The 25,339-nt window shown below is 34.2% G+C and overlaps 1 protein-coding gene across 1 annotated transcript in view; it reads left to right on the top strand.

Annotated features, from left to right (window-relative positions):
• Window positions 1-24,678, top strand: part of LOC113052785 (eIF-2-alpha kinase activator GCN1-like) — a 45,016-nt gene extending 20,338 nt beyond the window's left edge. The window contains exons 18-49 of the mRNA XM_026217234.1: window positions 554-634; window positions 720-863; window positions 946-1,070; window positions 2,077-2,266; window positions 2,428-2,498; window positions 3,271-3,436; window positions 4,227-4,421; window positions 4,517-4,763; window positions 6,309-6,430; window positions 6,778-6,892; window positions 7,819-7,998; window positions 8,113-8,333; window positions 9,179-9,247; window positions 9,332-9,470; window positions 9,570-9,766; window positions 10,877-11,019; window positions 11,093-11,210; window positions 11,327-11,542; window positions 13,054-13,218; window positions 13,297-13,458; window positions 14,082-14,174; window positions 15,515-15,658; window positions 16,382-16,651; window positions 17,432-17,545; window positions 18,314-18,544; window positions 18,625-18,818; window positions 19,586-19,700; window positions 20,605-20,701; window positions 20,803-20,951; window positions 21,577-21,687; window positions 22,824-23,045; window positions 24,329-24,678. Coding sequence (XP_026073019.1) covers window positions 554-634; window positions 720-863; window positions 946-1,070; window positions 2,077-2,266; window positions 2,428-2,498; window positions 3,271-3,436; window positions 4,227-4,421; window positions 4,517-4,763; window positions 6,309-6,430; window positions 6,778-6,892; window positions 7,819-7,998; window positions 8,113-8,333; window positions 9,179-9,247; window positions 9,332-9,470; window positions 9,570-9,766; window positions 10,877-11,019; window positions 11,093-11,210; window positions 11,327-11,542; window positions 13,054-13,218; window positions 13,297-13,458; window positions 14,082-14,174; window positions 15,515-15,658; window positions 16,382-16,651; window positions 17,432-17,545; window positions 18,314-18,544; window positions 18,625-18,818; window positions 19,586-19,700; window positions 20,605-20,701; window positions 20,803-20,951; window positions 21,577-21,687; window positions 22,824-23,045; window positions 24,329-24,454 — 4,932 coding nt within the window. The 3' untranslated portion in view covers window positions 24,455-24,678. The remainder of the gene's footprint in view (window positions 1-553; window positions 635-719; window positions 864-945; window positions 1,071-2,076; window positions 2,267-2,427; window positions 2,499-3,270; window positions 3,437-4,226; window positions 4,422-4,516; window positions 4,764-6,308; window positions 6,431-6,777; window positions 6,893-7,818; window positions 7,999-8,112; window positions 8,334-9,178; window positions 9,248-9,331; window positions 9,471-9,569; window positions 9,767-10,876; window positions 11,020-11,092; window positions 11,211-11,326; window positions 11,543-13,053; window positions 13,219-13,296; window positions 13,459-14,081; window positions 14,175-15,514; window positions 15,659-16,381; window positions 16,652-17,431; window positions 17,546-18,313; window positions 18,545-18,624; window positions 18,819-19,585; window positions 19,701-20,604; window positions 20,702-20,802; window positions 20,952-21,576; window positions 21,688-22,823; window positions 23,046-24,328) is intronic.
• The last annotated feature ends 661 nt before the right edge of the window (window positions 24,679-25,339 follow it).

The following is a 25,339-nucleotide window of genomic DNA, read 5'->3' as shown; positions in this document are numbered from 1 at the left end:
TTATCTTAAAAAAAAAAAAAGATTATTGAAATTAAAATCATATTCAGTTTTAAAAAATACGTTTTATTTAATACTTCACATTTAAAAAAAAAAAAAAATTCAGTTATACCTTTACAAGCAAATAAAATAAATTAAAAACAAGTTATTTTGATAGTATTAAAATTATATTAATAAAATCAAAAAAAAAATATTCAGTTATATGTTTATCTAAAAAATATACATAAATATGTTATAAAATGTCTAATACATGAAAGTATTAAAATTATCAAAGTGTAAATTCTTTCTTTTTAATAAATAAATATATATTACAAATTCAATAATAAAAATGTTTATCTATATAAAATTTTAAAATTTACATTTTATTCATGTCTAAAAAACATTTTTACAATTAAACTAGAATATATATATTTAAAAAATTCACCTATTAAATTTTAGCTTTAACTGTGCATGTATTAAAGTAAAATCTCATAAAAATGTCATAAATGCACATTTATTATAAGTCTGTAGAACTGAAACCCCGACAGTTTATAATTGTCTTGTTCTGTTTGTCCAGAACGGCCCAGAGCTGCTTCCTAGAGTCAGTATGCTGCAGCTCTTGACCAAAGTGATCGGCACGTCCACCCCTCGCCTCCAGGTAGAGACTCGCATCCAGGACAGCGCTCAGACGCACACACTGTTTGAGCAGAGGTAGTGACGGAGTGTGTGTGTGTGTGTTGTAGGTGCTGGCCTCAGGCTGTCTGACGGCGCTCTGTGCCAGCGCTGGAGGGGAGGAGGGATGTGCGCTCGCCGAACAGCCTGAGATTGACGCTCTGCTGGAGGCTTTACTGTCCCCGTGCTTCTCTGTCAGAGACGCTGCGCTCAGGGTCAGTGCCTTTCTCTTTCTAATGCGTATTGAATTACATTATGAAATCCTTTTAATCAAAGACTGTCGACTCGCTGGTGTAGGGTCTACTGGAGATGGAGTTGGCGTTGCCCACCGACAGCGCTGACCCCAGCGGTCTGAAGATGCTGAGGAGACTGTGGGTGGCCAAGTTTGATGTGGAGGAGGAGGGCAGAGCTCTGGCGGAGAAGTGAGTCATTCCACATTTTCACACACACAGCTTCTGGTGAAGCTCCTAACATGAGTTTGGTTGGTGCTAAAGCTAAACACAAACCATGTTGATTTGAAAATGTGGATCTGATAAATGGTTCATCTTGTGGACTCCAGTGCTGTTGTGAAAGTGAATTTCTGTTGATTTATCACTTTTATTTGTGTCAGTAAAATAAAGTAATATGTTATTATACCAAGTAAAAGCATGGAGATTTCTAAAGTGAATATGCATTTGTATTAGTTTCAAAGTGAAAATGTATTTTTGTAAAAAAAAAAAAAAAGTAATTAAATTAAAATACGTTTTCAAATACTAAAATATGAATATTTTTAAACTTGGATATGCATTTGTGTAGATAAAGTAATATTATTTTACTAGCCAAAAAAGATTGACATTTCTAAATTGAATTTGTCAAAATGAAGTGAAATAAAATAAAAATACATTATTTCACCTACTAAAATAATTTTAAACTTAACTAAAATAACTTACTTTTTAAAAGTGAATATGGATTTTTGTAAATAATGAAAATAAAATATATTATTTTACCAGCTAAAATAATTGACATTTTGAAGTGACAGTGCATTTGTGTCAAAATAAAATGAAATTAAAATACATTATTTCACTTTCTAAAATCATGGATATTTCTAAAGTGAATTTGCATTTGTTTCAATGAAATAGAAAAAATAAGACCTATTGTTACACCAGTTAAAATAATTTATATTTTGTAAGGTGAATATGGATTTGTCAAAATAAAATGATACAAAAAAATATATAATATATATATTGACATGCATGCATGCATTCACTTTAGAAACATCAATTTCAGCAGTTATAATTGACGTATCTAAAGTGAATGCATGCATGCATGTCAATATAAAATGAAAAAAATAAATAAAAAAGATTTCACCTGCTAAAATAATTGATCATTCTGCATTTGTATAAACGGAATGACTGAATGTTGTAGTTGAGATGTTGTGCATCGTCTCAGACTCTGGCAGGCTCTGTGTCTGGATCTGGTCCCTGAGCTGTGTGCGCTCCTGATTGAGGATGTGATCCACCACGAGGAGGCGGTGCGTTCGGCGGGGGCCGAGGCTCTGTCCAGCGCCGTCAGCCAGTACCACGAGCAGTCGGCCACCGTCCTGACACAACTCACCGAGATCTACCACCAGAAACTCTACGTGAGTCAGAATGACCACTGAGAGTAATCGGAGAAATCATTCCCGGTCACCTTTAATTCATGGCCCTGCTGTTTAAAACTGAATGGCCGTCATTGTGAAGGCGACTCATTGTGGATTGCATGAGTGAATGTGACGGCTTTGACTAATGTCTGTGTTTTCAGAGACCTCCTCCTGTTCTGGACGCTCTGGGACGAGTCATTTCTGAATCTCCTCCTGACCAATGGGAGGCCAGGTGAGAGAACGTTTCCCATGATTCCATGAGTGATTATAGAAACCGAAGTGACTTAGGTTTCTGTATCTACACGTTTATTTCATTTTTATTTTTCATTAATTAATTTGTCTTTGGGCATCATCTGTGGCAGTGTCACAGTACATAAAAATTATAGTTAAGAAAATGTCAAATTTTTAGCGTTCTGTTTTTGATTTCAGTCTGCTTTTTTGTTTGTTTTTTATTTCATTCATAGTTTCTATTTATTTATTCATTAATTTATGATATCTTCAGACAACATCTGACAATGTCAGAGTGGTTAGAAAAATTATAAATACTTAATGTCTATATTATATTTTGCTTTTGTTTCATTTTTAGTTTATATTTATTTAAATTATTAATTTTTAATGTCTTTGGACAGCATCTGTGGAATTGTTCTTTTTACAGTTTTGTTTAGAAAATTTGTCAGTAGTATTTTTAGTGATTTTCAGTTTAATTTGAATATATTTATAATGTGTTTGAACAACATCTGTGGGAATATCAGAGTTATTTTTATTTAAAAAAAAATGTTTTTGTTTGATTTATTTGTGATCTTTTGTCAGAAAGATTAAATGTCAGAATTATTAAAAAGTTATTATAAAAATATATAACTTTTTGTGTGTTATTGATTTTAGTTTTTCTTTTTCTTAATTGATTTATTTAGTGAACATAACTACTTTAGTTTTTATGAAGTTTCGTCTGGCTGGATAGTTTCCTCCAGGATAGAGCTGGTGAGTGATGCGTTTCCTGTCTGCAGGTGTGGCATTGCTCTGGCGCTCAACAAACTGGCTGAGTTCCTGGATGAGAGTCAGGTGACGCCCCTCTTCCTGTTCTTTGTGCCGGACGCTCTGAACGACAGACACGCAGAGGTGCGGCGCTGCATGCTGGACGCGGCGCTGTCTGCACTCAACACACACGGCAAGGTACTCGGCACAGAACAGAATTACTAAAAATAAAAATACATTTCACCACCACCAATATAATTTCCACTTCCGAAGTGAATATGCATTCTTGCTAAATAATAGTAATTTAAAATGCTATATTTTGCCGCCTCAAATTATTTAAATTTCAAAAGTGATTATGCCTTCTTGCAAAATAATAGTAAATTAAAATGCAATATTTTTCCGCCTCAAATTATTTACATTTCTAAAGCGAATATGCAATCTTGCTAAATAATAGTAAATAAAAATGCAATATTCTGCCTTGTAAAAAAAAAATCTTTTCTAAAGTGAATATGCATTCCTGCTAAATTAAATAAAATGCAATATTTTGCTGCCTCAAATAATTTACATTTCTAAAATGAATATGCATTCTTGCAAAATAATAGTAAATTCAAATGCAATATTCTGCCTCGTCAAATAATTTCCATTTCTAAAGTGAATATGCATTTTTATAAATGAAATAAAAATATTATATTTCACCAGGTAATGTACATTTAAAAAAAAATGCACAAGTGAATATACATTTACATCAAATTAAATTATTAATAAAATAGGTGATACACTTGAACTAAATGGAAATTAGATACTGAAATTTGAAGGTTTAAACTGAAGCACTAAAATAACTAACTGAAAAACAAAAAACTAAAAGTGAATTAAAAAGAAATGAAACCTACTTAAACTTAAAAATGAAAAAGAACCTCTTTTAAAATCTGAAATCATATTATTATAATAATATAGATGATGCTCTAACTGACCTGGTTTTGTCTCTCAGGAGAACGTGAGCTCGCTGCTGCCCGTGTTTGAGGAGTTTCTGAAGAACGCTCCGCAGGATGCTAACTATGACTCTGTGCGGCAGAGCGTGGTCATCCTCATGGGCTCTCTGGCCAAACATCTGGACAAGAGTGACCCTAAAGTCAAACCCATCGTGGCCAAGCTGATCACAGCCCTGTCCACCCCCTCACAGCAGGTCAGCTCCGTCCGTGTGTTTGCTGATAGTAACAGCATATTAACATATGATGACAGATGCTCAGTTTACTCTGAGTTTTGTCCGGTCGTCCTCAGGTCCAGGAGTCGGTGGCCGGCTGTCTTCCTCCTCTGGTTCCTGCTATAAAGGAGGACGCCGGTGGGATGGTGAAGAAGCTCCTGCAGCTGCTGCTGGAGAGCGACAAATACGCCGAGAGGAAGGGAGCGGCGTACGGACTGGCCGGGCTGGTCAAAGGTCTGGGGATCCTGTCTCTCAAACAGCAGGACATCATGACCACGCTGACCGACGCCATCCAGGACAAGAAGAACTCCAGACGCAGAGAAGGTGAGAGAGCTGGAAACTCATCAATGCATGAGCTCCCGTTCAGTTTAGTGGGCTTTACTGGCATGACAAATAATATAGTCCACTTTTTTTTTTGGTATCCGTGACCCTGGAGCACAAAAGCTGTCTTAAGTCTCTGGGGTATATTTGTAGCAATAGCCAAAAATACATTTTTTTTTCTTTCATGCCAAAAATCATTAGGATATTAAGAAAAGATAAATATATTTTGTCAAATTCCTAGTGTAGATATATCAAAACTTCATTTTTGATTAATAATATGCATTGCTAAGAATTCATTTTTCAACTTTAAAGGCGATTTTCTCTTACGATTTCTTGCACCCTCAGATTCCAGATTTACATAAAACCATACATCAATGAAAAGCTTATTTATTGTATAAATTGATGGTATGTTTATATTGATGTATAAATCTAAGTACACACACATATATACAGTACAGACCAAAAGTTTGGAAACATTACTATTTTTAATATTTTTGAAAGAAGTTTCTTCTGCTCATCAAGCCTGCATTTATTTGATCAAAAATACAGAAAAAACAGTAATATTGTGAAATATTATTAAAATTTAAAATAATTGTTTTTAAATGTATTATACTTTAAATTATCATTTATTTCTGTGATGCAAAGCTGAATTTTTAGGATCATTCTCACATGATCCTTTAGAAATCATTCTAATATGATGATTCATTATCAAAGTTGGAAACAGTTCTGCTGCTTCATATTGTTTCAGAACATGTGATACTTTTTTAGGATACTTTGATGAATAAAAAAAAAGCTATGTTTTTAAAATATAAATATTTTGTAATAACAATATACTCTACTGGGCAGTAATTTGGGGTAATTTTTTTTTTCTTCTTTTTTTTAAATAAAATAAATACTTTTATTCAGCAAGGATGTGTTAAATTGATAAAAAGTGATAGTAAAGAAAATAAATTATTAGAATAAATATTATTAGAATTTTTTTTTTCTTTTTTTAATAAATGCAGTTCTTTGAACCTTTTATTGATCAAATATATTCGACAGCAGAACTGTTTCCAACACTCATAATAAATCAGAATATCAGAATGATTTCTAAATGATCATGTGATCGACTGATGTTACATGTGACATTGAAGCTGGAGTAATGATGCTGAAAATTCAGCTTTGCATCACAGGAATAAATTATTTTTTTAAAGTATATTCAATTAGAAAACTATTATTTTAAATTGTAATAATATTTCACAATATTACAGTTTTTTTCTGTATTTTTGATCAAATAAATGCAGGCTTGATGAGCAGAAGAAACTTCTTTCAAAAACATTAAAAATAGTAATGTTTCCAAACTTTTGGTCTGTACTGTATATAAACGTGTATATATGGATTTGTTTGTAATTTATCTAATAATTAAAAATATATATATTTTTCTAGATAAGTTAACTCGGTTTTCAAAAAAAGCCAAATAAATAATGAATAAAACATGCAGCGTGAAGAAAGAAAAAGACATGCAAAGAAGTTAAAACTGCTATAAAGAGTTGTGGTTGTGTGTCACAGGTGCTCTGTTTGCGTTCGAGATGTTGTGTAACATGCTGGGGAAGCTGTTTGAGCCGTACGTGGTTCACGTCCTTCCTCACCTGCTGCTCTGTTTTGGTGACGGGAACCAGTACGTCAGAGAGGTACAAACTCTTCTTTCATACTTTTTACCTCACATCATAACAAGATGGTCATTTTCTGTAACCCTAATCAGTCACTGGATTTCAATTCCTCGTGTTGCACAGTGGCCCCGCCCACAGAGGAATCTCATTGGTCCAAAATCCTGCATTACTTGCATTACATACTTGAAGCATCAGACATGTTTCGACTGGCTGTGATTTTGTCACTTGATTTTGTTTTGCATTTTTTTTGTTGCTGGTTTCATTAAAGTGAATAGTTCTCAGTCTATGGTGTCTGATCTAGTTAGAATGAGGTTGCATACGAATGCATCTGTGTTTTGAGATGCTGCATGATGTTTGCTGTGTGTCAGGCGGCGGATGACTGCGCTAAAGCTGTGATGAGGAACCTGAGCGCTCACGGCGTGAAGCTGGTTCTGCCGTCTCTGCTGATGGCTCTGGAGGAGGAGTCCTGGAGAACTAAAGCAGGTCTGCTTTAGGATGCAGAGTCGTTTTTTGGGAGTGTAGTGTTCAGGCCTTTGTTTGCTGAAGAGATATGATTACTGTTTTTTTTTAACTAGTGTTTTTTTATTATAGAATATTTTATTTAAATTATAATTACAATTTTGTACTTATTTATTTTACATATTATTTTTTATTTATCACTGACTCACATGGTAAATTTATTTTTATTATATTATTATTATTATAGATGATTATTATTATTATTCAGTTATTTATTTTTATATTATTATTATTATTATTATTATAGATTTTTATTATTATTATTATTATTCAGTTATTTATTTTTATTATATTATTATTATTATTACAGATTTTTATTATTATTATTATTCAGTTATTTTTATTATATTATCATATATTTATTTAAATTATTATTGTTGTTCAATTATTTATTTTTATTGCATAATTTGTATAATTTATATATATATATATATATATATATATATATATATATATATATATATAAACTATTATTGTAGTATAATTTATTTTAATTATGATATTTATATTTTTGTAATTTAATATAATTATATTTATTATTGTTATTGTCTCACATGAAAATGCATAGCATTGTTTTATTATTTATAGTATTTTTGTTTTCATTTTATTTTTTATGATTATGTATTAATCATGATCATGGCTTCACATGGTAATTCAGTCCAATATTATTTTTGTATTTTTATTAAATAATTTATTTTAAATGTTACAATTATTGTTTGTATTTTATTTTTATTGTATTTTTAATTATTACATATAGCTTTTTGTTATTAGTAATATTTATTTCATATTTTTTCTTAATAATTCTTGTTCTTGACATAATTCTAGTTTTGTTATAAGAGTAGTATTTGTTTTATGAATCGTTATGGGTCACTCTCTCCGTGTGTCTGTAGGCTCGGTGGAGTTGTTGGGTGCGATGGCATACTGTGCTCCTAAACAGTTGTCCTCGTGTCTGCCGAACATCGTTCCCAAACTGACGGAGGTTTTGACCGACTCTCACGTGAAGGTGCAGAAAGCCGGTCAGCAAGCGCTCCGACAGATCGGCTCCGTCATCCGCAACCCTGAGATCCTAGGTATGCAATATTAATGCTTTTTTTGAGTGAGTGAGTGAGTGAGTGATTGGGGATTTAATGCATGAAGCATGAAAGGTTTAAACCATCACTGAACTGAGATTTTGAACTGGACAGCGATCACCCCCATCCTGCTGGACGCTTTGACCGACCCGTCTCATAGGACACACCACTGTCTGCAAACGCTGCTGGACACCAAGTTTGTGCACTTCATCGATGCTCCGTCTCTGGCTCTGATCATGCCCATCGTCCAGAGAGCGTTTCAGGACCGTTCCACCGACACACGAAAGATGGCCGCGCAGATCATCGGAAACATGTACTCGCTCACTGACCAGAAGGTGGGAGGTGTTTTATATCTTTACTAATGTGTGTGCTATAACAGGTTTATAACCTCTGGTTCCCTTTTCCACCGAAGCTGGTGCAATATAAACAAATGTAACTATAAAAAGACTTCTTTTAAAACCTTCTATTTGGAGAAGCCTTAAAAATTAATATATGAAGCAGCATGATTGTTTTTGATTTGTTTCTTGAGCAGCAAATCAGTATATTAGAATGATTTCTGAAGATCATGAAGACTGGAGGAATGATGCTGAAAATACAGCTTTGATCACAGGAATAAATTATATTTTAATAGATATTCACATAGAAAACAGCTATTTTAAATTGATAAAATATTTTAAAAATTTGCTGTTTTTATTATACTAAATATATTAATCAGCCTTGGTGAGTATTAGCTTCTTTCTTAAAAAAAAAAAAAAAAAAAAAACATTAAAAAAATCTACCAGTAATGTAAAAGAAATGCTAGCGCTGGCAACAAAATAAATAAAAGATTTTGTTTTTGTCAATTATTTATAAAGCGATTTGTTCAATTGTTGATATCATATATAAATAAAATGTTATGTATTGTTTACCAAACAATATGCAGCCTGCAGCTGGATTAATTATCCTGAAAGAATTGTTAATTTTGATTATCTATCTAAAATATCTTTAGGATAAATATACAAATAAGTCAAATAAGTACAATCTTTTTTCTTCAGTTCCGCAAATCCAAAAAAGTCCAAGCAAACAAGCAGAAAATCTTAGTAGAATAACATGTTTGTATGAAAGCATCAAGCCAGTTTAGGCTTTATTGACTCACCATAAGTGGCTCCTCGGTTTAATATGGTGTTGTGTTTGTTTGCAGGATCTGTCTCCGTATCTTCCCAGCGTGGTTCCAGGACTCAAAGCGTCTCTGTTGGACCCCGTGCCCGAGGTAACATCAGCCGCACTGATCCATGGGAACTCTTGAAGCCAGCATGCACTGACTGTGTAACGTGTGACCGTGTGTGTCCGTCAGGTGCGGACCGTGTCTGCTAAGGCTCTGGGTGCGATGGTGAAGGGAATGGGCGAGTCCTGCTTCGACGATCTGCTGCCGTGGCTCATGGAGACGCTGGCGTCTGAGCAGAGCTCTGTGGATCGATCCGGTGCGGCTCAAGGTGAGAGAACATCACTGCACCTCCATACATGTGTGTGTGTGTCCTTCTGCTTTACTGTATTAATGCTGTGCTTCATCCCTCTCCGTCTCCGTCTCTCAGGTCTGGCTGAAGTTATGGCAGCGCTAGGTGTGGAGAAACTGGATAAACTGATGCCAGACGTGGTTCAGACGGCCAGTAAGGTGGACATCGCCTCTCACGTCAGAGACGGATACATCATGATGTTCATCTACCTCCCTCTGACCTTCGGGGACAAATTCACGCCGTATGTGGGTCCCATCATTCCCTGCATCCTCAAGGTGAGAGGATTTCACGTCGGATATCTCCTGCATTTTCAAATTTAAGAATATGAGCTTGAAGTTTAATGTAAACTGTTGAATTGTGAAAAATATATTTATAATTAAATATTTGATTTAATATTAAGAGGCTGTTTACTTTCTTTACGTTCTAGAAAATAAATATTGAGATTTATTTTCTATTTAAGCTATTATTAAACTATTAATGTTTTTTTTTTTAGTTATGTTAAGAAATGTATTTCTTAATAATAAATTATTATTTTTGTTATCAATAACTATAAATTACTAAAGAATATTAGCTCAAAGTTTAAAGTTCGAGTTCGAAATATAGATTTACTAAAATGTAAGAAAACTTACTTTCTAAATATTTAATAAAATAAATGTTGAGATTTATTTTCTATATAAGCTGTTAAACAATTAATGTTTTCTTTGAGTAATGTTAAGAAATGTATTTTTTTAATAATAAATTAATAATAATTATATTACTCAAGAATATGAGCTCAAAGTTTGTAAATTCGAAAAATAGATTTACAAAAATGTTAATTTTTTTGTAAGAAAATGTTTACTTTCTAAATATTTAAGAAAATAAAGATTTCGATTTATTTTCTTAATAATAAATTATTAAACCATTAAATATTTATTTTATTATTATTAAACAAATGTAATACATTTATGTAAATTGTTAAATATTAAAAAAATTGTTTATTTGCACAATCTTTATTTGAGAGAAATAATATTAAGAAAAAAAACTTCTAAATAAATTAAGAAAAAAAAAAATATATTTTTTTTTTCAGTAAATGTTGCTGGTAATTATTGTGCAATGACAGATCAATCCATGTTTCTCTTAAGTAAACTTTACACCCTTCACATTTTATATGAAGGGATAATTCACCCAAAATGAATTATTTATAACATGATAGAAGATATTTTGAAGAAAGTTGCCATTGACTTCCATAGTAGGAAAAAAATACAGTGGGAGTCAATGGCTACCAGCATATGAGCATGCTTTATCCTGTCGACCTGTTGATCTGATTCTGTCTTTATTGTTTGTTCATACTGTTTTCTAAAGTCTCCTAAACAGAAATGAACTGGTCTGTTTGTGTGTGTGTCCAGGCTCTGGCCGATGAGAACGAGTACGTGCGAGACACAGCCCTGCGCGCCGGCCAGCGCATCATCAGCATGTACGCCGAGACGGCCATCGCTCTACTGCTGCCAGAGCTGGAGCAGGGTCTGTTCGACAACCTCTGGAGGATCAGGTACCTCTCCTCACGCCCTCCATCATGTTGTCATAGCGACGGATGCTGATGCTGAGTGTGTGTGTCCTCTTAGATTCAGCTCGGTGCAGTTGCTAGGCGACCTGCTGTTCCATATCTCCGGGGTGACGGGGAAGATGACAACAGAGACGGCGTCAGAAGATGACAATTTTGGCACGACCCAGTCGAATAAGGTGACCCCAGAACAGACCACAGGGCTTGTAGATTCAGGACACAAGAGTAGATCGCTCACTTCCTGTTTCATGGAGACTTTGAGCGTAAATGTTGTGTTTTTGATGCATTTCCCCAGGCCATTATTGGAGCGCTGGGCCCGGAGAGACGCAACCGTGTGCTTTCTGGGCTCTACATGGGCCGCTCGGACACACAGCTGGTGGTCAGACAGGCGTCTCTTCACGTGTGGAAGATCGTGGTGTCGAACACGCCTCGGACGCTACGAGAGATCCTGCCCACTCTGTTCACGCTGCTGCTGGGCTTCCTGGCCTCCACCTGCCCAGACAAGAGAACGGTACACTCCAAACACACACTACAGGCCCTTTTGATTTCTGTGGCCTGCATTTGGGTTTTTTTTTTGTGGAAATTAGTTTCTATGTTAGCAACTACATCAGAATTGTAGTTTTACGTTGTTTGGAAAGCAGTGTGTATTTAGTATCATCAGAATTGTGCTCTTATGTTTTTTATTATGATTTTTTTTTTTTTTTTAATTAAACCTGATTGTGAGGAATAAAATTCAGTAATGAATGACGTTGAATATGATGTCAAGAAGTAAAAAAATAAAAAACTGTTTAAAAAGTTTAATATCAACATTAAATTAAAATTCTGACTCTCTCTTTAATTTCTAAATACAATTATCATCGTTTAAATTTGAGAAAATAAATATTAAGAAACCTTTTTTTGATTATAAATTAAGTAAATATTTATTCATTTAAATTTTAAGAAAACATCTACTTAATCTTTAACCCCTTAACTGTCACTCATATTTTTGAACATTGACTTTGTAGTGCACGACATTTTGTAGCATGATATTGATGTACCATTTACATGGTAATGCAATGTCTGATTTTAAAATGAGTTTTAAAGGATGAATTTTGAGATTTTAAGTTTTCAGTTGATGTATAATTTCTGATGATTTCTAAAATGTGATAGAGAAAAAGGCAACAAAGAAGTCTTGTTTTTTTAACAAAGGTCAAAACTCCTGTTATAATATAGATTTTTGAGGGTGCACTCTTGTCATAAATTAATCTATTACTTTTCCTACATAATTTTTAACAAAAAACATTGATAAAATATATATTTGGGAGTCTTAGACCTTTCCAACGATATATATTTTGTCAAGATTAGATTAGATTTAATTGTAATATAGTGAAGTAAATGTAGGCGTCCCACAGAGCGGACGGGTGACAGTTAACAGGTTAAGAAATAATTTTTGTAAGCACATTATTATGGTAATTACTATTAAATCAATGTTTATTTTCCTGATATTTCAGAAATGTAAAGAAATGGATTTTCTTAATAAATTGACAAAACATTTGTTTATTTTAATATTATGAAAATGTTAACTTTGTTAATATTTAAGAAACAAATTACAAATTTAAAAATTGTTTTTCTTAATAATAAATTGGTGTTTGCTAATCTACTTAATATTTGCAAAAATAATTTTTGCAATGGTGTATTTGTTGTTATTATTATTATTATTATTATTATTATTATTATTATATAAATGTATAATTGTTTTCTTATTTACTTGAGAAATATATGTATATAAATATTAAGAAAATCTTTACATTTTACATTACAAAAAAAAAAAAATAGCAGTCATACTTAAAAAATTATTTTTTTTTTTACAATTATTTGAGAAAATAAATATTAGTAAACATTGTCATAATAAATTGATCAATTATTTGCTAATGAAAATATATTAAAATATTGAAATTTTAAATATTTAAATGCTTTTTAAAAATGGTTTGAAAAAAGTTTCTCAAAAGAAAAACGTCATTGTTCATGTCTGTCCTGCTCCAGATCGCCGCTCGTACTTTAGGCGACCTGGTGAAGAAACTGGGTGAAAAGATCCTGCCTGAGATCATTCCCATCCTGGAGGAGGGTCTGCGCTCGGATAAGAGCGACGAGAGGCAGGGTGTGTGCATCGGCCTCAGCGAGATCATGAAGTCCACCAGCAGAGACGCAGTGAGTCGCAGCTGATGAATGATGCTCAACGGACTCCTCTGTTCACAACATCATGATAAAGCGCTGTTCTTGTGTCAGGTTCTGGTGTTCTCCGAGTCTCTGGTTCCCACCGTGCGTAAGGCCCTGTGTGATCCTCTGGAGGAGGTTCGTGAAGCGGCTGCCAAAACCTTCGAGCAGCTCCACACCACCATCGGACACCAGGCCCTCGACGACATCCTGCCAATGCTTCTCAAGCAACTGGTGCGACCGCCTTCCCACAATCCCCTGCGTTTACTTTGCATTGCTGAGATTCCGAGACATTTTGAAAATTAAGCGGTAAAACAATATTAAAGGTGTAGTTCACCCTCCACTTGTTCCAAACCTGTGTGAGTTTGGTTTGCATCCAAACAGCTGACGGTAGCCATTGACTTCCATAGTATTCTTTTTCCACACAAGTCAATGGCTACCGGCTGCTTTTCAGTTACCAGCATTCTTCAAAATGTCATCTGTTGTGTTGAACAGGTGAAAGAAATGCTTACAGGTTTAGTAAATGATGACGGAATTGTCATTTTTGGGTGAACTGCCTTTTTGAAAAAAAACTACAGATGATGTGAATTGAATGAAGAAACCAAAAATACAGTAAAACAGTAATATTGTGGAATATCACAACAATTGATAATACAAATATCTTATTTTCTGCATCATTATCCAAGTTTTTAGTGACAGTTGCACTGAATAGAAAGTTAAAAAGAAAAGCACAAGTATTAATTTAATTTTATTGAAAAGAAATCTTGTTGACCCCAACACTTTAAACATTAGTATAGTTCTCCACGTCTCAGTCTGCTCTGAAACACATTTAACCGTCCTCTGTGTTTTTGTTGCAGGAGGACGAGGAGACGTCAGAGTTTGCTCTGGATGGACTGAAGCAGGTGATGGCTGTGAAGAGTCGATCTGTCCTGCCGTACCTGGTGCCTAAAGTGAGTTCTCTTCACTCGCATCCTTTCTGAACTAATCTGAGCATAAACAGAGAGCCAGAAACTGGTGCATCCAGACTTTTGACTAACAACGTCAGCGTAATTATACGCTTTTTCTGGCCTAGAAATGACCACTTTAGGCTGGAAAAAATGACCAACCACCATTTGTAATTATTCACAGTATTTTAATTTTGTGTATCTGATATTAATCCCTTGATTATTTCAAAGGTTTGATATTACAAACCTTGCAAAATGTGTTAAACACATGCCACTAATTATATAATGTGTGTTATTTTATTGCCATTGATATACTATTATAGTTTTGTTAATATATTGAATTAGATTTAAATATATATATATATATGGGTCGAAGACGTTAAGATGTCCGCATCAAAAAAAATGTACAAAAGTGATTTTGTGTCCATAGAAAGCACATCAAATGTAAGTAAAATGTCTACTTTTAAGGTTTAAAATAAGTTTTTGGAGAATAAAATGTCAAAATTTGGTTGAAATAATTCAGTGTAACACACTATTTATGCAAAAATTCAAACAGCATGCTTATTCTGACGTGTACATATTAAAATATCTAAATGAATAATGGAGCATATTAAATTTTACTGTGTTTTAAATTGGTACAAAATTCTTACTGACAAATGGGCAAAACCTAGGACAGTGGCAAATGTTAAAAATGTAAAATTACAACTCATTAGTATTTGGGGTGAAAGTAATTAGTCTTTTAATATGTCATAAATTGATTTTTGTTGTAAATATGCCTGACAAGATTGTTACACTGAATGACATTTTACTGGGTGTCTTCTGTAAATATGGGCAAAATGTATGATATTTATTTTTTGCTCAGGAAAACAAAAACAAAATGGCAATTAAATAAAACAGAAAACTTTTTGCGTTTTTTTTTTTTTTGGGGGGGACTACAACAGTTTAAAGCAGTATTACACTTTTTTTTATGCTTAAACACTTTTTTCGTCTTTGACCCATATATATATATATATATATATATATATATATATATATATATATATATATATATATATATATATATATATATATATATATTTTGTTAGTTAGTAATATATTTATTTTGTTATTTATATATTTTAGTTATATATAATTTTATTTCAGTTTTCGTTTTGTGATTTTTGTCATTTATATATATATATATATATATATATATATATATATATATATATATATATATATATATATATATATATATATATAAACAGTCTGCATCTGTGGGCGTAGAATAGTCCATGCACTTGTTTACCTGTTGAATTTGAACTCTATTCCAGATCTTATGTAACTGTTGATTTTCCCCTCTGTAGCTGACGGCTCCTCCTGTAAACACGCGTGTCCTGGCTTTCCTGTCTGCGGTGGCAGGAGACGCTCTGACCAAACACCTCGGGGTGATTCTGCCCGCGCTGCTCTCCTCTCTCAAAGACAAGCTGGGCTCAGACGAGGGCCTGCAGGTGAACATGACAGCTGTCAATCATCTCTACTGATACATCACATCCCCTACTGCTCAAAACATCGCAAACATTCAGATATTTTAATGCTTCTTACCATGCCTGCATTTATTTAATAAAAACATAAAAAAAACGAAAATGTTTAAAATGTATTTTTCTGTGAATATATTGTAAACTATAATTGATTATAATTTATAATTTTCAGCATCATTCCTCCAGTCTTCAGTGTCACGTTATCTTCAGAAATCATGAAATTTGCTGCTCATGAAACATTTCTGATTATCATCAGAAATCGTGATACAGATATTTTTCTGTTTCAAACAAATGCTGTTCTTTCAAACTTTCTGTTCATTAAAGATTCCTGAAATAATTTTCATCATTGATAATAATCAGAAATGTTTCTTGAGCAGTAAATCATCATATTTTCATGATTTCTGAAGATCATGTGACACTGAAGACTGGAGGAATGATGCTGAAAATACAGCAGCGCATCACAGAAATAAATTATTTTCTAACAGATATTCACATAGAAAACAGCTGTTTTAAATTAGAATAATATTTCACAATTTTACCATATTTTTGATCAAATAAATGCATCCTTTGTGAGCACAAGAGACTTTATAAAACCTTTGAATAATTGTACTAATTCTCACAACCTGACTAGTTAACATACAGGTTTAACTCTTGGCTGACTGTGTAAATGTGTGCGTCTCTGGTCTTGTGCAGGAGCTGAGCAACTGTCAGGCGGTGATCCTCTCGGTGGAGGATGAAGTGGGCCAGAGAATCATCATTGAGGATCTTCTGGAGGCCACACGAGGAGCAGACGCCGGGCTGAGGCAGGCGTCCGTCACCATCCTCAACGGATACTTCTCTCGAACACGGCTGGACTACAGCGCTCACACACGCGTGCTGCTGTCCGGCCTCATGCGGCTCATGAACGACCCCAACCCTGAGGTGCTCAACCAGAGCTGGGACACCATCAACTCCATCACCAAGGTGAGCCATGCATTGTGCTTCAGCAGGTCTTCTCAAAGTCTCAAACCACCTTTACCTGTTAGTATGAGAGTGTTTTATAGTGGGTAAGTTTGATTCATTTCTATGAATAACCTCAATTGTCTTTTTTTCACTGAATCGATTCAAAGCTGATTGTGCATCACTGAAACGGATGGACAAAAAGCCTGTATTTATCTTAAAATAAAAGGAAAAGTGTATGTTTTCAAGTATTTTACATTGTTGCATATACAAAACTGGTCAAAATATTTAGTCAGTTTTTTTTTTTTTTTTTTTTTGAATTAATACTTAAGGCATGAGTAAAGATGTTTATAATTATAAAAAATATTTATATTTTAAAGAAATAGTGTTCTTTTAAACTTTAATATTCTCAAAGAATCTTGAAAAATAAAATGCATCTCAGTTTCCTCAAAAATATTCGGTTTTCATAATCCAGAAATGTTTCTTGAGCAGCAAATCATCATATTTTCATGATTTCTGAAGATCATGTGACACTGAAGACTGGAGGAATGATGCTGAAAATACAGCTTTGATCACAGAAATAAATTGCATTCTACAATATATTTATATAAAAACTTATTTTAAATGTTAATATAATTTCAGAATTTTTACTGTATTTTTGCTCAAATGCAGCCTTGGTGAGCAGAAGAGGCTTCTTTCTCTTATATTTATTACTTGATTTATGTTACTAATGGGAAATAAGCAAGAAGTGTTGAAAATGACTGGTATCATCGTTTGGTTGATAGTTTCACTGTGTTTGTGCAGAAACTGGACGCTGGCAGTCAGCTGTCCCTTATTGATGACCTGCACAGGGACATCCGCTCTGCAGCTGCTGAGGTCAAAGGTCAACACTTACCTGGCTTCTGTCTGCCCAAGAAGGTGAGTCACTTACTGAGACAAACTTGCCTTGGCAGCTAACTGAAATGCAAAGAAGTTGATGTGATTCTTTTTTTTTTTTACTTTTTCACTTTTTAAAAGGACTAAAAATAAAATAAATATAAAGCTGAATAGAATTATAAAAAAAAATGATGATAATAATAAAATTGGCAAAAGCAACGTGTTCCATTTGGAATATAGGCTTTATGAATATGAAAGCATGTTTAAAAAAAAAAAAAAAACTTCTAAAATTATTTTCTGTGATTTTTAAATAAAATCTGAAATAAAATATAAATATTAGATTTTAAATAAGACTTCAAGTTTAATATAAATTTCGCTTTGACAATTAACTGAAAATAAGTAAAACTAAATTGGAAAAAAAATGGTGAATAGATTTCATTCTGAATGCAGCATTTATGAATGTGAAAGAATTTTTAACTAAAATTAAAGCTAAAATAAAACATAAAATTAAAAAAGCAAATAAAAGTATTAGATAAAAAAAAAAAACGAACTGAAATAAGTTTAATTTGAAATACTAAAATCACTAAAAATTTAAACCGAAATGAATTTAGTTAAACTAAATAGAAATATAAAATAAAAAACAATTTAAAGATTTAAAAATAATATTCTATTAATACAATTTGTAGAAATTTTGACTGAAAGTGCTAAAATTACAACAACAACAAAAAAAATTACATGAAGACTTCTAATTCAAACCGGTAATAAATACTGTAATAGCCTTGATATGATCTGCTGTGTGTGTTTCCTCAGGGAGTGACGTGTATTCTCCCCGTGCTGAGGGAGGGCGTGCTGACAGGAAGTCCGGAGCAGAAGGAGGAAGCAGCTCGTGCGCTGGGCGGAGTCATTAAACTGACATCAGCGGAGGCTCTGCGGCCCTCTGTGGTCAGCATCACCGGGCCGCTCATCCGTATACTGGGAGACCGATTCGCTTGGACCGTGAAGACGGCTCTGCTAGACACGCTCACTCTGCTGCTGGCCAAAGTCAGTGTCCATCACACCTCCGTCCTCATGCTGATGAAGAGACTCATAACTCACGCTCACATCTCCTCTCTCATGCACAGGTGGGCATCGCTCTGAAACCCTTCCTGCCGCAGCTCCAGACCACCTTCCTGAAGGCCCTGCAGGACTCCAGCCGCGCCGTGAGGCTGCGGGCGGCCGAGTCTCTGGGTCAGCTGGTCTCCATACACACTAAAGTAGATCCACTGTTCACCGAACAGCTGTCGTCCATACGCAACGCAGAGGACTCTGGAGTCAGGTGAGAAAAACAACAGAAAACACACGCACAGTTCTGAGAGTCTCTTCTGCTCACCAGGGCTGAATTAACTTGATCAAAAATATAGTAAAATCAGTAAAATTGTGAAATATTATTACACTTTGAAAGAATGGCTTTATTTTTCAATATCTGTTAAATTGTAATTTATTTCAGTGATGTAGCGCTGTATTTTCAGCATCATTCGTCCAGTCTTCAGTGTAATCTTAAATGATTTTCTTCAGAAATCATTCTAATATGATCATTTGCTGCTCAAGAAACATTTATAATTATCAATGCAATAATAATTCATGTTAAACACTGTTGTTCTGCTTAAACGGGTCATATGATGTTGCTAAAAATAACTTGAATAGAAATTTCAAAAGGGCAATTTCAGTTTTGATCAATTTAATCCAGCCTTGCTGAATAAAACTGTTAATTTCCTCCAAACTTAGCAAATAAATAGTTGTACATTAAAAATAGTTTTAATTGCTTTATTAAGTGCAAATAAAGAGAGTGCAGAGAGATATGAAACTAAAGCTTTGCAGGAAATGGTATTTGTGTCCTGGTGCAGTTTTACAGTTGAATGCTTTTCATAACACCATTGAGCAATCAGATCTTAATAAAGCTTGCTAGCAGTAGCTGATCGTTCATTAAAGTCATAGTTTTTGCCTAATTAATTGGTCACTATTAATTATTATCAGCTCTTGCTCATAATTAGGGATTCTGATCTTTTTTCTGTCAGTCATTCTGTTATTGTCTTCATTCTGCAGGGAGACGATGTTGCAGGCCCTGCGCTTCGTCATCCAGGGTGCAGGGTCAAAGGTCGACCCCTCCATCAGGAAGAACATCACCACCACACTGCTGGGCATGCTGGGACATGATGAGGTACAGCTACTAGTCAGGATTATTATGGTTAACAAATATTAAATCCATCATTTAAAGAAGGAGGAAAAAAAAAAAAAAAAACTTTAAATGAATTAAACAAATAATATAAATACAAAAAACTTATTTTTTAAGGTAGTTGCCCAGGCAACATTTCTAATTTTCATATAGTTTAATTTGAAATACTAAAATAACCAAAGCTAAAATTTCTGTAAAATTGATCAAAACTATATAGACATATTTTCAAAACCTAAAATTAATAGAAATGACAGGAAATACTACAAAATTACTGCAACAAAAAAATAAAAATAAAACAAAAACACTAGTATCTTGATACTACAATATTACTACTTTTATTTTACTTGAAACAGACATTTTTAAATATAAATGTAATTATTTTAATAGTGTTTTTAATGTGTTGAGTAAACAAAATAAATATTTTTGTAAATTATTATTATTATATATTACATATGTTTTTGTTTATATATATATATATATATAGGTACATGCGCGCACACACACAGTTAAGCATTGTCTAGGATATTAAAAAAATATTTTCAGATAATATATTGTCAATAGAAAAAGTTAAATGTTGCAATAGACAATGCTTAAATTTGTGTGTGTGTGTATATATATATATATATATATATATATATATATATATATATATATATATATATATATATATATATATATATATATATATATATATAGACCGATATAGATATATAGATATGTTTATGTAAAATATTCCTATTATTTATTTGGTTAAAGACATTTGTGAATATGAATGCATGTGTTCTTTGTCTTTAAAACCGTAACTAGAACAGGATGTGGTTATGTGAACATGTCGTTGTTGCCTTACTTCTCTGTGTGTGTGTGTGTGTGTGTGTGTGTGTGTGTGTAGGATGCCACAAGAATGGCCTCAGCAGGCTGTGTTGGCGAGCTGTGTGCCTTCCTGTCAGAAGAGGAGCTGAAGAGTGTGTTACAGCAGCATGTCCTCGGTAAGATCACACACCTCTGCCTGTGGTTTGTGGATGAGATGCATGGAGAGAAGCCCTTGATTCTAGAGCTGAATCCCCTCATGTGATCTGCTTGTCTGCAGCGGATGTGTCTGGCGTGGACTGGATGGTGCGTCACGGCCGTAGTTTGGCTCTGGCCATCGCAGTGAAGTCCGCTCCTGATCGGCTGTGTTCGGAGGAGTACAGCTCGTCTGTGCTGGAGGCCGTCTTATCCAGCGCCACCTCGGACAGAGTAAGACACCGCAGTGAATCAGCAGAAATCATGGCTCATACCGGGTCCCCTGGGGTTCTTTAGGGCCAAATACATCTCAAATCTCATGAATATGTAACTATTCAACCTCGGACTTTCCTAGATCCACTGACAGGTTTAAAGCCCAGGGTTTCTTACACAGAAGGGAACATACAGAGTTTGATTTCAATACTTTTCAGACATGAGTAAGTAGAGGAAAAGAGAAAACAATGGTATGGAAAAAATACATACAATTATTTATTTTTATGCATCATACAAGCAGAGTGTTTTTTCATGACACTTAGAGCAGCCAATCAACATTTCAGTAATCGTTTAACACAACTAAAGAAATTGGCTACTCATAATACCATTGATTTTGACATGATTTTAGCCATTGCTGCTGCTATAGTATTAAATAAAAAATAAATGCATAAATAAAATCATTTATCTTATGTTAAGTATGCTCTGGAAATTTGATGTCATTTTGAAATGGAACATTTGTAGGAATCCTGAAAGCTCGCAACTCCTGGATGTCGTTTAACATCATAGCATTTAATAAGATCTTGCAATTTTTTGGTGCACTGATGCAGACGTTTGATTCTCATCTGTGTGTGTGTGTTTTCTGCAGATCCCCATCGCCTGCAGTGGCATCAGAGCCATGGGTTACCTGATGAGACACCAGCTTCGCTCAGGAGGACCGGAGAGCATCTCGCCCCGCATCATCACACAGTTCATCAAGGTGAGACTGACTCCAGCACACACTGAGACAAACCGCTTGCTATACAGTAGTGTACAGATTACTGGAGAATGGACACTGCATACTTGATATGCTTGGTAACAAACAATGAGCAGCACTTTTGTTACAGTATTCATTTTTGTTTGCATTAGTTATATAGCTGGTTAGTGTTCCTGTAGCTCAAGTGGTAGAGCATTGTGTTAACAAGTGCAAGGTTGGGGGTTCGAATCCCAGGGAACACATGTTAGGAGAAAATTGTTTTCCTGAATGTAATGTAAGTCGCTTTGGATAAAAGCGTCTGCTAAATGCGAACATTTTATTTTACATTTATTTTATTGTTAGTAATTTTAACTAGGGTCCCATGCGTAAGACTAAATGTTGAACTTAACGTAATAGATGCAATTTTTCATTAGTTAATTAGTTTATCACAATATAGTTTTTCTGGTTATTTTGAGCACTTTACATTATGGGATACAGTTTGTCATGTGCTATAGGATGATATTATTTTTATATAATTTTTCATATCTTTCGATATTGACACCGAACTATTTAATTTATCAGGAAATGCATTTGACGTATCCGTTAGACCTCAACAATGAACACAAACATAACTTTGTTATAAGTAAACTCTGTGCAATTCATTGTAATATTTCCCTAATTCCGTGTTCGAATGCAAATTAATAATTAAAAAAAGTCTAATAAAAATGAATCCATAAAACTTGCACAATTTAATCAATTTTAAAACGTCAAATAATTTTTTTTTTTGTCAAGTGAAGTGCAGCACAAGAGAAGTTGCGTAGTGTATAAGTTAATAAAATATATTTTAAATAAAAATTAAATTCCTCATAATAATAATAATAATAAATCATTTTTATTATTACTTTGAGAAGTACTTTTACTAGACAGTAGTAATATATTTCTGGAATCATTTCTACAAAATTACTTGTTTAAAATGTAAAAAATACAAACAAAAATTTTTTTTTATAAAGTGATTTATTGCACAGCCCTATCTGGTTATATTCCGTACGTATTCCACAAGATATTTTTTGTACGTCATTGCGAGCAAACTCGCTCACATTAGTTGGACTGACACACAGCAGAGATGTTGAGTTCCCCGTCTGCTGTGGCTCCTCCCACAGTGTCTGCAGAACCAGTCGAGTGACATTCGTCTGGTGACGGAGCGCGTGCTCTGGTGGGTGTGTAAGGAGGCGGAGACTCCCGCGCTGGAGCCCAATCTGGTCAAACCGCTCATCAAAGCCCTGCTGGACAACACCAAGGACAAGAACACCGGCGTCCGAGCGCAGAGCGAACACACGCTCGTCAGCCTGCTGCGGCTGCGCCAGGGAGACAACGGCATGCAGGTCAGTCCTCGCATGCTCCTGAACTCATAAGGATTGTGAAAGCTTTACATAAAACAGATATCACAGCCCTGCATAAAAAAAAAAGCCTAACAGTAGTACCTTATTTGATAATGCACAGTTCAAAAATATCATGTTTTTTCAAATGATATATAATATATCATCTTTAAATGATGCACTTAGCAAAATAACAAGCAGTTTATAAATAAGCTTTTTTCACGAAATCTGAAATTTCTACAGCTGTTTGTGGTTTTTAGTTTATGGTTGCGTATTAAGGAATTCATTTGGTGTTGGCTTTTTTTTTTTTTTTATTCAAACAAATTTTCTAATTTTGTTTTCTCATCAGATCTAAAATGTATCCGACTCCATTGAGTGCTCATGCTTTTTATGCACATTTTAGGATTTTAACACACATCTAGCTGTTTCCATACAGCATTTAACTCTTTCCCCGCCAGCATTTTTTTAATAAGTTTCCAGCCACCACTTTGATCACCTCCAGTATATTTTGCTGTATCAATATTTGAATATGCAATACACCAAAATAAAGATCAGAGCCTCTACTTTTAAACAGAAAAATCTTGTATTCTAGCTTAAATCATTTTTTTTTTTTTTGCAACAACACTTGAATATAGGTAGGTTTCATAAAAAATGTATTGTTTTGAGCAAAAAGGTGAGAAATATTTTTTTTTTTTATCAAAAACTACAATCTGGATAAAATGCAGTATGATTATCAAGGCATAAATCCAGTAAATCGCTTCCATCAACACCTCCAAAGCTTGCACAGACATATACCACTTCCTGTATAAACATTTTACTCTTGCTGTTGATCACATTATTTTTAATATGCACCTGTTTACATAAGAGATCGCTAGTTTCTCCGTTCTGTTCACGTGTGTTTTTGTTCGGGAGCTTTTGTACTCGTTCAAAAGATGTGTAATAGCGCCCCCTAGTGTATAACAGTGAAAACGCAAAAAGCTGTGAAAACTCGTCTTTGACGGGGAAACGTTGTCTTCTAAGAGACGAGATAACTCGTCAATGGCGGGGAAAGAGTTACTGTGGGAAATCTCTGTATCTCAATGTTGCATGCCATTTCTTTGTAATTACTGTGAAATTTACTAGCAATTTATGAAAGAAAACAGTCTTTTGTTTTCAGTTTGGATGACAGAAGATGTTAGGCAGAATATTCACAGCTTTTTTTCATTCAATAAACACAGATCATTGCTAAACTTGTAGCCAATAAAGACACTGCGTTTCAAATAAGGTCTGCATGTGTACATTGGTTTCAGAGCATCAGTGCGATCCTGGACTCGGCCAGTAATGAGCTGCTGTCAGAATGTTACCGCAGATCCTTGAAGAAGATCTCCAGCCTTCCCGACTCCAACGAAGAGATCGACGACACCATCCTGACATGATGGACAGCCTCAGCTGCTCTGAATCCTGCATCTGTCAGTCTCACACACACACACACACACACACACACTCTCTCCTCAAGCTAGCTTTGACTCTTCATGTCGTTTACACCACAAGGAAAGCCTGGGAAAGTATTCATTGTGCTGATCCCCTGAAATCATCATCTAAAATCTGCATTTTCCTTTTAATTTAAATTTGTGACTCTTTTTTTGGTTTTCTTCTGAAAGACGAAAGATTAATTTGTGCCATTTCTTTTCAAACACTGATGTTCCGCTGCCCTTTTCTATTTCGTTTGGATGGTGAGCAGTTTTTTTGCTGTTGTGATTGATTTCTCCGTGTGTGTGAGAGACACGTGAGCCATTAACAACCCTAAGGATGTGATGCTGATGTATCCAGGTAGCACTGTGTCCTCTAATAATGGTTGTATGAATAAATAGAAAATGAAAAGTTTGCTTTAATAAATGTTTTGACTCAAAGAAATGACATTTGTTTTGTGTTTTAATGTTTTAATATTTAGTTGGGGGGAGGTTTTGAATGAATCTTCACACAGTCTTGAATCATGCTCACAGAAAGCACTTGAAAAATTGTCTCTGTGGCTGGGTTACAAAGTTAAAATCGTCTAATGTTTCGGGGCCCTACGCAGCTTGTGTACTTTGTGTAAAGGGGGAATCGGCTCTGGTTAAAGGGATAGTTCACCTAACGTCGCTGGTCCCCAAATCACTGAAGATCACCAACTGAAGGTGAGCTAAACCTTTAAGGACATATTCAGACTTTAGGTTTATTAGGTGGTAAAAAGCATCAACGTTTTGCTGTAACAGAGCTAGAAATATAATATAGATAGATTGCAGTTGTGTAAGAGTCGGTGACAAATTAGGATGATAGAAAAC

Source organism: Carassius auratus, chromosome 33, assembly GCF_003368295.1.
Source record: "Carassius auratus strain Wakin chromosome 33, ASM336829v1, whole genome shotgun sequence".
NCBI lineage: Eukaryota > Metazoa > Chordata > Actinopteri > Cypriniformes > Cyprinidae > Carassius > Carassius auratus.
Note: the sequence above shows the minus strand (reverse complement) of the source record. Positions and strands in the feature narration are given on the sequence as shown.